Raw genomic sequence first — 12,411 nt, 5'->3', positions numbered from 1 at the left:
TTAAGCACTGATAGAAAAGATTTGATGTTTTTCATGGGCGCACCTCACATACTAACCTTTTTTTTTTTTTTTCTTTTTTTTTTGTTAAATCATGCGGTCTGTCAAATGTTATACAATTCCAGAGTTTTCTGGTGTTTTTGCTTGATTAGACTTGAACTGTTAATTCATTATTCAAGCTTTGCAGAGTAATTTTGTCACTCAGTTAATTAGTTAATTGATCATTGCGTTGCTATAAATGTTCAGGCTTTTACAGACCTGGTGATTATCAGTTGTTATCAGTGTGAGGATGAGGGTTATACATTTGCCTCAGTTTGTCTATGTGGGTTACAAATTACATAAACATTTGTTTGGATCATGGGACCAAGCGCCCTACAAGAAAACCAGTCAGGCTAAGGTGAAACCCCAAAGAGTCGATCACAGTAAAAGTTTCACCTTAAATTTGGTAAACCTAAGCATTTTTTTTTTTTTTTAAACTTATGACTGAAAATCTGCAAGTCGGCCACTCGGAGTGGCAATGTGAAAAACTGGAGTGCAGCCAGAGTGATTTCATGAGACCACATACCTTAGCTTATTAAGAAAGACTCCGTGTCAGCATAAATCCGAGTGAAAAGGAGACAGAGCTGCAGGCTGGGCTGAGCTTCGAGCTAACGGAACAAATATTTGGATTTCTATACAAATGTATTTCTGTGCGAAACATGTGAGAGAGGTGGGATGAATAAAAGATGAATACGATAATTAAGAGTCTGGAGTATTGAGTAAAAGACGGGTGTAGATGGCTCGCAATGACCATAAAAACTTACAGGTATTGAATAGCTGTGGGGAAAATACAGTAGTTCAATTTGCAGTATTATTTGTTAGACATGTTAAATATTGAAAAAGTCATTTATCAGAAGTGAAGACAAAGTAACACTGGCGAATGGGCAAGCCTAAATGACTTCTTAGTGTGATTTCTGTACATTAGTTTTATATGATAGTTAGAATATCAGGAGATGGTGTGGCAACATGGTCCTGCAGTCTTCAAAGTGAAATTTATTAGCATGACATGACAAAGGCTAACCGAGGCCTGCTTTGGAAAAGGCCCAGTGGACGGCATCAGCTTCATTCAGAGCGTTCCAGGCCTCTCTGGCTCCATCAGCCGTTTCCTCGTTGGACAGTGGGCAGCATTGTTAAGTTCAAGAATGGCTACTCGATGAGACGGGCGAGGGACCGGTGTGAAAAGGGAGAGAAGGAGGAAATGATGGAAGCAAAGGGAGAGCAGAATAGGGGGCTCTGTAGTGGGGACTCTGTCGGTTCTCTGTATTGCATAATGATAGCGGTCACGACACAAAGAGAGCACACACTCACACACACAAAGATCAGTAGAGTTACAGATGGGGAGCGGAGTGTGTAAATGAGCTTTTTATGGACTGAGAAGCCCAACAGCAGCACATTATGTCTGTCAGCTCGCCTCAGCAGTCTGCATCTCTGTCGTTACCTCATGTCCTGCCAGTTGTCTGTCAGTCTATTAGACAACGTGTCTTTGCTCTTCTCACAAGAGAGAAGTCTGTCCTCTAATCGTAGGCGTGTTTTCCATCCAGGCAGTCAAAACATGAGAAATCCCCACAGTCATGTTGCAATTGTTTCTGCAGATCTGGATTAGTCATGATGTTGATGACAGTGATCCAGATGTGCATTCTTTCTGGTAGAGACCAGCTTGTTGATCAGTTAGTCTGTAGTTTATATATCAAGAAGAGGATACCTGGCAAATTAAATGCTCTGCAGCTCCCCCTAGTGTTGAGTTAGTCATGTGGCAGGCAGTCTGCTGAGGTATGAAAAGAACGGTCAGGTATTTCTATGTTTCTTTGTCGTTTACTGCATTTAAACATAAAGGATCTAAATGTTTTATAGGGTGAGTATAGTATAGAGGGAGATGTGTTTCACAATGCAAACCTTTAGGTTGAAGGAAAATTGATCCTGTAGTACTGAGTGCATAAAGTCCATCAATAGGTGGAAAGGTAGTCGGGATACTCCCCTTATCTTCCCTTCAGATATCACTGATAAAGCAGGACCTGAACATTACTAGGACCACACATGCTTTATAATGCCCTCATGAAAAAGGTTCAGGATACCAAACTGTAAATGAAATAGGTATAATTTCTTTAGTGCCATAATTGGTAAAATTGTAAACTAATGTTTGCATCTGTCTGTTATTTTACATGATGTGTTTCCCTCGCTTGTCCAAGGTAAATTTCTCCCAGGACACAATAAAAGCTAATCTGATATTGAAAGTTTGCAATACCTGAATGAAAAGCTTCAGTTTTTGTATAAGCAAACTTTTTATGCTCATTTCCAACTCTGTGTTTAAATTGTTGGACTCTTAACAGGGCAGCTTTGCCTGATTCAGTTGAAAATAAACTTTTTTCCTTTTTATCCTGCAGCTCCTCAGTCAACCTCTGTTTTAGCTCTTTTAGCTTTCCTCTCCTCTCTTTAATTGGATGCGTCTCACAAACAGAAGGTCTGTGGGCGGGCTGCCGTGCTCACAAGCTGAACCTTGTGCATGAGATGATGATATTGGGGATCCAATCCACTCCCACTGTCATCACCTAGAGCTAAGAGCCGGGGGGAAAAAAGACCTTTTAGAGCAGTCTGAAGACTCACTTGCATATATGCTGTCAGCTTCATTTGAAACTTTTTCCATTTTAAGTATAGCCATCTAGCACTGGAGCTGTAAATAGATGTCAGAAAATAAGGAAAAGCATTTTAGGTGTACTTTAAAGTCTACGAAGCAGTAACACGACTCTTGGCATACATTTAAATATTAGCACTTTACCTCACAACCTGGAAGTATAAATAGACTGGATGAAATCCGAAGTGTTCGATGTGTCTCACCATAGCCCATGTTGAATTTCTTCCTCACAGATCTGAAGCGAGAGGCGAGCATCTGCCACATGCTGAAACACCCCCACATCGTGGAGCTGCTGGAGACTTACAGCTCCGATGGCATGCTCTACATGGTCTTTGAATTGTAAGTGTGTCGTGCACACTGTTCACATTCCCATCCAATTTTAGGTTTGGATTTTGTATGTTTTATGCATGGCAGCTTTTCTCTTATAAACTACCGTCACCACCGCACTAGCAAAACAGCTACCAACTAATTTTATCAGCACTAGGCAGATGGCTGTTACTGGTAATTTCACACCCCCTTGTTTTTGTGGTTTCAGACTTCTTGGTCTCTTTGACAAGAAAAAGGGAAAAAAAGTGTGATATTTGAAGATATTGCTAGGCCAGCGCAATATGTAATCATAAGTATAATAGTGTACAGTGCTGTGAAAAACAAGTTTGCGCCTTTCCTGATTTCTTAAATCTTTGCATCTTTTAACACTTGCATGTTTCAAACAAATAATTTAATTTAAAGGGGGGAAAAGAAAAGCTATGTAAACCTACTTGGGCCTCTGTGGAAAAGTAATTTCCTTCCTTGTTAAATCATGAATTAACTGTGATTAACTATGTTTTTGTAATTCAGTTTCAGTACTCACACCAAGACCTGATTACTGGCAGAAATCGCTTAAATAGAACTTGTCTGACAAAATGAAGTAGGGTTTAAAAAAATCTCTCAAAAAGCATCATTCAACGATCTAAAGACACAGCTGAGACACAAAGTCACTGACATTTATCAATCTGGAAAGGGTTACAAAGCCATTTCTTAGGCTTTGGGCCTCCAGCGAACCACAATGAGAGCCATTATCCATAAATGGATAACTCCAAGAATGACTCCAAGAGTGCACCACTTATCAAGGAGGTCACTAAAGACCCCAGAATAACATCTAAAGAACACAAGGTTCGAGTCCTGTTACATCTGATGTACAACTAACAACATTTTATAAAAGGATCATCATAGCAACAGGCAAACATGGTGGTGGTAGTGTGATAATATTAAAATTTGTTTGATGAGCTGAAACATTCAGGTGTGACAAATATGCAAAAAAGAAATCAGGGAGGAGGCAAATACTTTTTACAGCACTATACATGAGAACTGTTTGAAGAAAAATTTATTGTATCGGCTGTTATTTTTTTGTCTTTCATCTGATTATTGAAATGATTCAAATGTAACCAAATCTAAATCTATACTAATAAAGAGTTCTCAGCTTACTCATTACTAAACAGATCATTTCATACCCACCCTAAACCCTTCTTCCTTTTTTCTAGTATGGATGGTGCAGACCTGTGTTTTGAAATCGTGAAGCGAGCTGATGCTGGGTTTGTGTACAGCGAAGCAGTGGCCAGGTAAGGGACACAGTCTGTGAAGTGTGGGCTTCACATTTTCAAATATTATTAAAGCCTGAAATACACAACATCTCTGTGCAGGCTCTAAATGATGCCCCCCTTTCTGCTTTCTGTCCCTCCAGCCACTACATGAGGCAGATTCTGGAGGCACTTCGATACTGCCATGACAACAATGTGATTCACCGTGATGTAAAGGTGAGCTCTCACACAGTCAAGCTAGTGAAACCACAGAACATGTTCCGTGACTCGCAAAGGACAACCTATTAAATATATTTATCACACCAGAAGCGTATACTGCACAGTGTTACTGCCTTCCTGTGAAGATGCTGTCTTCACTGCTTGTGGGAAGGCAAATGCTAAAAGCGACCCACGCTTTACCCGAAAATTTCCCTCGATATCCGCTTTTAATATTAAGTTTAGTTACTCTGTGGTTTTTAGAATAAACCACCATGAGGTCTTTTTTTTTCCTTTTGGCAAACCAACACCTCAGCAAGAGTCAGTGTTAGCTGTAGCATACAGCGGTAAAATAAATATTGAACACCAATTTTAGTAAAGTTGTAAGTAAATACATTTCTAAATGTGCTATTAATATGAAGTTTTGACCAGATGTCACCTTTAGAAATATATTTACTTAAATACTTGGGGATCTACAACTGTAAATAAATCAACTGTGTGGATTTATTAGGCATTCCTAGAGCAAAATCAGAATCCCCCAGTATTTCCAACAGGATTAACCCTCAAACACAGGTGTCCGACACTACTAGACCATATGGAGCAGTGCTGAACCAGGCCCTTGATCCCATCTGAGCCATTTGACCACACAGGGCTCAAAGCTGTCAGCAGCAGAACCAGTGCAAGCGCTGATCATCATGGTGGGTCAAAGCTGGCTTCTTTTTTTTTTTGGGGGGGGGGGGTTAGGAGAAATAACAAACCAAAAAAACAACCTTTGGGCCACCTTTCTTCTGATTGGCTGCCATTCACAAGCAGAAGATCTCCCATTACCATATCAATTTTCTTACTTTATCTTTCTTTGTTTTGTTTGCTTCTTGTAAGAGCAGACTATTGAGCTCCAGAGCTCAAGCAAAGCAAAAGGCTTAAAGGAGGAAATAGGTTATTGTCCATTCCATTTATTTTTTTCTCCATAAAACATTTTTTTAATACTGAAAATTCTTGACATTCACTCACACACACGCACACACATTTCATATAATCATTAGTCTTTAAAGAAATGTACATTTTTAAAGACACGGCTGATGCTGTAGTATGTCTTCAGACATAAATCTGTCTTTAACCAATAATGGAAAATGTTCAAAATCCATCTCTGACAGTGGTTCATGTACGGGGAAATAATTTGTTAGAACCGAAGCTGTCAATAGAAATGCTTTACTCCGATTTTTTTTTTTTTCCTCCTGTGATCACTGTTGGCCAGTAGGTGGAAGTGTAGTCACTCTTGTGCAGCGGAGGTTAGAGTTGATGACACACATACTGGTTCTGGGGGTGAGCGACTGAGTGTTTACACCGAGGTTGGGTACAACCACAGGGACAGACGGCCGTCTGAAATCCATGGTGGAGCTGTTGGATGTGACGTCATTCAGGAAGAGAAGCCGGTGGCCGAGTCTGCGTCCGAGTGCTTGGAGGGCAGCTTTGCGCACCGAGCCCGATAACAGAAAGTACATGACAGGATCCAAGCAACTGTTAAAGGCTGAGAATAACAACATCACCTCATTGGTCCAGTCCATGATTTGCATGTAATTACAGGGTAGGCTTGAGCTCAATTGGGAGGAGATGTAGAAAGGGCGAAAGGCGTGGTAGGGCCCGAAGCAGATGGTGAAGAGAAAGAGGACAAAGAAGGACTTCTTTGCGGTTCTCCTGTATCTCTGTGCGTTAGGTAGGTCCGGCTTGTCCCGTGACACCTGCTGCAGCCGTGAGGCAATCTTGGCATAGGAAACCACGAGGATGATGAAGATGAACCAGAACATCACCACCAGCCCTGCGTTGATGTAGGCTTTCCAGTAGGCTTTTTGTCGCGTTTTGTACTGGAAGCACTTATCGCTGTGTTCCTTATCCTCTGCTCCGGCAATCATGGGAATCACACCCACCAGGAACGCAATCCACAGAACTCCACATGCCACCCAGCTCCATGGCTTGCTTCGCCCCCACAGCCTCAGCCTTAGGCCTCTCCGTGCTCTGCCCTTCCCCTTCAGCCTCAAGTACCTGTCCAGGCTGATGAATCCGAGTAGAAATATGCTCATGTACATGTTCATGTAAAATAAGTTTCCCACCATCTTGCAGGCCACAGGTCCCAGTACCCATTTGTTTCCATTAATATGGAAGAAGACCCTGAAGGGCAGGCATGCCAGGAAGACCAGATCAGCCACTGCACAGTTGATGAGGAACACCCGCACTGAGTTTCGGCCCGAATGCAGGAACAGGAAGACCCACAAAGCAAAGAGGTTACCCACAAGTCCAAAGATGAAGAAAAGAGAGTAGACCACCGCCTGCAGAACACGGAGGCTTTCATTATTAAATGAGCAAGGCATCGGGGTTGAAGTGACCGCTGTGTAGTTTGAGGTGGAGAAAGGAGAAAGAGAAGCCGATGACATGGCGCCTGGGAGGGATGACGTGGATATAGGGAGAGAGGTGTCGAACACTGCAGAGGTTGGGAGTACCGGCCTGAAAGTCGTATTCATTGTGGCTCAGAAGTTTTAAACATCAGGACCTAAGGGAAAAAAGGGGGGGAAAATCAGCTTATTTTCACTGAATAGACATACAAAGAAGCTCTTGCAGTCAAAAGTGCAGCAAAACAAGGTGCACGGACTGAAACTGCGATTGTGTGTTTTATGAGTAATACACAGTGAGGTGAGTAATACGTAGGTTGTAGATTAAGGTCACACACAAGTAATGATCTGTGAGTTTTCCACCATCAAGTGGAAATTATAGTAATTTGTGTTGAAAAAAGGTGCGGCACCTTACAAAATTAAAGCTCCGTACACTGTGCAGCTTTTTCAAAGTTCCACCGTGATTTAGCTTTCACGGGTGGGAGCAGGAGTCATGACTAATCAGAAGTTTTATGCCTGTTTAACGCATAAATTCCAGTCCCACGGTGTTAGAGCGGAGCCAAGGGGTGCATGCTGCAGATGCAAAAGCGCTCACAGTCACTCTGACTCGTACACACAGATGTTTGGATTAAGGTACAACACTCACCATCAATAATCCTTCCATTGGAGATCCAGCACAGCTGTGAATGTGTAGGAGTGTGAGCTCACAGTAGTCCTGCGTGTATTTTCCTCCATCCAACTTCTAATGCTGCTCCATTATCAGTCTATTAAAGCTTTTGTTAAATGAATAAAGGTGAGTTTAATTGTTTTATGTTAAAAGAAACTAGTCCTGGCCTAGGAGCGCCTTTTTGCCGTTTTCACCTCTGAAGTCATTTATCCTGCAGGCTTGTCTGTGTCACCGCTTCTGCTCTGCTCAGCTTGTCTTCAGTCTTTACTGGAAAGCTCTTTCATAGCCTCTCCTCTCTCATAGATGTGAGACGGCCCTCTCTCTCGCTCTCTCTCTCTCTCTCTCTCTCTCTCTCGCTCTCTCTCTCTCTCTCTCTCTCTCTCTCTCTCTCTCTCTCTCTCCACCCCCCCTACAAGATTTGCAAAGAATAAGAAGACAGGAAGTGAGCCCACCACTTTTCACACTCACTAGTTGTGCACGTCTTCTTACTGACACAAAAAGTGTGACAGTAAGATGAATGTACCTGAGAAGAATACTGCATTTAACAAACATTTGATAACATTTTAAACAAATTTTATTTCCAATTTGCAACTGCATCTGTGAAACCCATCATTTCATTCGTTGTCTTTTAAAAAAATTAGGTGTGCAACTTGGATTTACTATTATAAAAGAACAAATATGTGAAAATGTGACGGAAAGCAGTTTTATTACCACTGACACAGAACCCGTGATGGAAAACATGCCACACAACACCGTCCTCGCTGCTCATCAGCCGCTGACGTCAGCTAATTAGTTTTCCTTGCAGAAAGCTTTGGGTCGTGGCGAGTCGCCGCACTATTTGTCCAGTGAATTAGATATTAAGTAAAATGTCACAACAATTTTGATTAAGCAGTTTTTACAAGCCTGCCGGTGAACGCGGTTAGCTTAATGTCCTTCTCCTTAATAAACTAGCCGTTGTAATTTAGCAGCAGCTATCACGGCACTCGGCAAATATTTTCTTACCCGCCTCTGACCTGCAGTACTAGTCCTGTGTGACTACATGGTGAAGCTTCGGTGTCACCTTTTTCACACTAGTCTAAATACATACTGTCTTTTTCTTTGTGCTACTTCCAGGCACTTTGCAACTTGTTCTCTAATGTGTGCGTTTCTGTTGTTTTTGGTATATATATTAATGTTTGCTATCGATTCCTGCTGTCTATTATTTATATTATATTATATATATGTATGTATGTATGTGTATGTATATTATTTCCGACACAGTTGGTGTGGAGCACCCACAATTTGGTTGTACATGTACAATGACAATAAAGGGCTATTTTATTCTATAACAGGGAAGTTTAGACGGGGACATGCCTTAGCTTTACACTTCAGGACTTTTAATGGCTTGTAGCCTGTATGCCTGCTGTAAGTCATTCCTTAGCACATGCTTAGAGCTGTACGTGTCTGTCTGTATCCTGCCAAGTTTCTAAAATAAACGAATTAACCAGAATCTAAAAAGCATACTGGAGGGTTAAAAAAGGTGTCTTCAGTTTTGTGAATTAGCTCCAGAGTTTTCTCGGATTCAACACCGAGCTCTGTAGCATACAAAGTGTGAGACAAAAATGCGGATCTCCTTTTGAACGCACTGTCAGATTTGTGCAAGCTCAAGTGAAACCAGGGTACACTAACCACCATTTGAACATAATGGAATCTTGCACTCTTGCACAGAGAGCAAAGCAATGCTCTGCAGTGTCTGTGCTTGTGCCTCTTTTTATTTTAAAAAAAAGTCAGTGTGATTTTTAAAGTCTGCTGGGACTGTCCCGCATCAGTCGGGCCCTAATTGTACCAAGTATTAGCTTGTCTTCATTTGCACTGTGCTGACGCGTGTCTTTCATTCCTCTGCAGCCTCACTGCGTGCTCCTGGCCTCAAAGGAGAACTCTGCTCCAGTGAAACTCGGAGGCTTCGGAGTGGCGATCCAGCTGGGAGAGTCTGGTTTAGTAGCCGGAGGTATAGTGAAACACTTTTCAAGGGTTTTCTTGCATTCTGTGATTACAGGTGGCCCACAAAACAAGTGTAGGTCTTCCCCCACACCTGTGGTTACCAATTATGCAGAAATGACAGCAAAGTGCACTGACTTGTTAATGAGGTAAAAGACTTCAGGCAGACTAATGCTTACGTATGCAGTCACCTCCATAGTCTCTTTTAAAGGTTGGGTTTTTCCCCCCTTACTGTACGTCTCACACATGCTTACATCCTGTCCACAACCTTAATAATAATGAAATGTAATAGATTTGTTTGTTTCTTTGTAATGTTTCAATAAAAATATCCTACTTAATAAAAACTGCCACGTTATTAGAAACAGGTTTTCACTGGTTGTGGTTTAGGCTGGATTGAGCGAAATGACCGGGCAGTATTTTGGATATGAGTAAGCAGGTCTGTGTGGGTCTCCTCGAGCAGCCCTAGTTTTTTCCCACAGTCCAAAGACATGCTCATTAGATGAATCACAACATGTAACTGTCTGAGCTATCCACTCTGACTCTCTCGTATTGGATTGTGAGATAGGCTCCAAGCAGCAGCGCCCTAAAAAAGAGCACGCGACGGGCTTGTTTAAATGTGTTTCTAATAATAATAATAATAATGATAATAATAATAATAATATTATTATTATTAATAATAATAATAATAATAATAATAATAATAATAATAATAATAATAATAATAATAATTAATTAATTAAAAAAAAGTTCATCATGAAACTGCATCAGTGTAGTGTATGAAATTTATCTCTTTCCTCAGGTCGAGTGGGCACGCCCCACTTCATGGCCCCAGAGGTGGTGAAAAGGGAGCCTTATGGCAAACCGGTAGATGTGTGGGGATGTGGAGTGATCCTCTTCATTCTGCTGTCCGGCTGCCTGCCTTTCTACGGCACCAAGGAGCGCTTGTTTGAGGCTATCATCAAAGGGAAATACAAGGTAGGAGCTAAATGCCAAAACGGCCTGTTGGTGAACAGAGAAGCACCAGAGCTTTGGCCCTGAGGCTCAGACTGAACTGTGCTGTTGTGCATGTTAGATATAAGGTTGAGGTCTTGGATTACAGGAACTGAATGCAGTGCTTTTACCACATCACTTCAGAACTTCAAATTGTGGCCTGCCTTTCCTCTTCAGCTTTTCCTCTCACACAACAAGAATGTGAGAGGTGATGAATAAAGTGACTCTATCAGCAGAAAAAACTAAGATAAAGGTCTGATGAATTATCTGCTTTCAGCAGAGTATGAGTTTCCTGTTTGGTGCACTAATCCGTAGCAGATGCAGTCGCAGTGTGCAGAGTGATGGACAACACCATTGCTATCTTCCATCAAGCTGCTGCCAAAAAAACCAAACTGTAAAACAATGAAACAAACCACCGAAACATTTTGCACAACAGGGGGGAGAAAAATGATGTGGGTTTATTTATGAAGCATTAAATGGTGTGTAATTTGTCCTTGCATCTTTAATTACTGCCAGATTCAGCTGCGATCCTGGCTACTTCACGCGTTTCTGAATATTTCTCTGGGTTTCAGATGAACCCGCGCCAGTGGGCTCACATCTCTGAGAGCGCCAAGGACCTGGTGAGGCGCATGCTGATGCTTGACCCTGCTGAGAGAATCACTGTCTATGAGGCTCTCAACCACCCCTGGCTGAAGGCAAGATCACAAGACACACACACACACACACACACACACACACACACACACACACACTGCTAACATTCAAATTTACTGAATGCAAGTAAAAATACTTTCACTTCACATCTCGGCAGCTGTAGGAGGTTATTGTCGTTTGATTTCCTCTTTTTTTTTCTTTTCTTTTTCATAATCGTGTTTACTATTTTAAAAACCCAGAAACAGGCGTGAATATTTGCTGCCTGCTGTAAATGTTTTCTCAAGCTCAAATTCACCTTTAAACCACTGGCCTGACTGATGTTAACTCAAGCACACTTCCTTTTGCTCAGAACCACAGCTCTGCTTTCACATCCGTTCACTGTCTCTGTGTGCGAGCGCTAATGTCCTTCATCTTTATGTCTGTGATTCCCAACAAATGCAGGAGAGGGACAGGTATGCCTACAAGATCCACCTGCCCGAAACAGTTGAGCAGCTGAGAAAGTTCAACGCCAGGAGGAAGCTGAAGGTTAGCGCAGTGTTATTAGACTCCAAGAGGAAAGGTTTCGGTATGAGAGGAAGTCTCTCCACATCCCCTCTGTGCAGATGTTTCTAATGACCCAGATTAAGCTGCTGGCAGAATTTTTACTCTCATCTCAACATTTTAAACACTATAAACTCTTATATATAACATCTATTTATATACGTATATTTCACTTAATATCCATGTTACCCCCTACTCTCTGTCCCAGGGTGCAGTGCTGGCTGCTGTTTCCAGCCACAAGTTTAATTCCTACTATGGTGACCCCCCTGAGGAGCTCCATGATTTCTCAGATGATCCCACCTCCTCAGGTAACTGTCAGGCAGACTTTTTCCTCTAAATGTGTTTGCAACAGGGAGACACAGGTATTAGATTGTTTGTGTGTATGACAAAGAGCCTAAAAGAAGTGAAAAGCATGCCGCATTAATTCAAATAAGTAAGTTTACTAACAGTAAGGTTATTTTAATGGATGGATTAAATTATTGAAACCCTCTTTAAAAGTGTTCAGTGTGTGCATGTTGCGCAACAGAACATGATCACAATTGCTTTCTAGCTCTGTTTGTGCTCACGTGGTTTCTATTCTGGTGTCTTTGTGAAAAGCAGCTGTCGGTGCAGAACTTCCCTGTTTAATGAACACATTTCCCAACAGCAGCCTCACTTCCCTGTCTCAGCGTTCCACTTTCACTTCTGCTGTTGAGAAGACTGCAGGCCGTGCCGGCCAGAGCTGAGCAGCACAAAGAAACCCGGCCCAGTTATAAACGATAG

At 41.9% G+C, this 12,411-nt stretch overlaps 2 protein-coding genes across 17 annotated transcripts in view; one reads left to right on the top strand and one right to left on the bottom strand.

Annotated features, from left to right (window-relative positions):
* The window catches only part of LOC134620884 (peripheral plasma membrane protein CASK-like), a 48,598-nt gene that overhangs the window by 17,593 nt on the left and 18,594 nt on the right, over positions 1 to 12,411 (top strand). For all 16 annotated transcript variants that reach the window (XM_063467211.1, XM_063467210.1, XM_063467224.1 and 13 more), the window contains exons 3-10: positions 2,899 to 3,004; positions 4,186 to 4,263; positions 4,386 to 4,458; positions 9,373 to 9,475; positions 10,265 to 10,440; positions 11,028 to 11,150; positions 11,551 to 11,634; positions 11,858 to 11,957. In XM_063467211.1, the coding sequence (XP_063323281.1) occupies positions 2,899 to 3,004; positions 4,186 to 4,263; positions 4,386 to 4,458; positions 9,373 to 9,475; positions 10,265 to 10,440; positions 11,028 to 11,150; positions 11,551 to 11,634; positions 11,858 to 11,957 (843 nt within the window). The remainder of the gene's footprint in view (positions 1 to 2,898; positions 3,005 to 4,185; positions 4,264 to 4,385; positions 4,459 to 9,372; positions 9,476 to 10,264; positions 10,441 to 11,027; positions 11,151 to 11,550; positions 11,635 to 11,857; positions 11,958 to 12,411) is intronic.
* On the bottom strand, positions 5,405 to 7,763 carry LOC134620886 (probable G-protein coupled receptor 34). Its single transcript, XM_063467227.1, has 2 exons — positions 7,468 to 7,763; positions 5,405 to 6,982 (listed from the first exon to the last, which is right to left on the bottom strand). The coding sequence occupies exon 2, from the start codon at positions 6,951 to 6,953 to the stop codon at positions 5,679 to 5,681; it is 1,275 nt and encodes a 424-aa protein (XP_063323297.1). The 5' UTR covers positions 6,954 to 6,982; positions 7,468 to 7,763; the 3' UTR covers positions 5,405 to 5,678.

Source organism: Pelmatolapia mariae, linkage group LG23 (assembly GCF_036321145.2).
Source record: "Pelmatolapia mariae isolate MD_Pm_ZW linkage group LG23, Pm_UMD_F_2, whole genome shotgun sequence".
NCBI classification, from domain to species: Eukaryota; Metazoa; Chordata; class Actinopteri; order Cichliformes; family Cichlidae; genus Pelmatolapia; species Pelmatolapia mariae.
The sequence above is the reverse complement of the archived record's forward strand: the minus strand, read 5'-3'. Positions and strand labels throughout refer to the sequence as shown.

Bases quoted from the DNA above. Each gene is read 5' to 3' on its own strand.
- LOC134620886 (XM_063467227.1), bottom strand. From the start codon at position 6,953: ATGAATACGACTTTCAGGCCGGTACTCCCAACCTCTGCAGTGTTCGAC.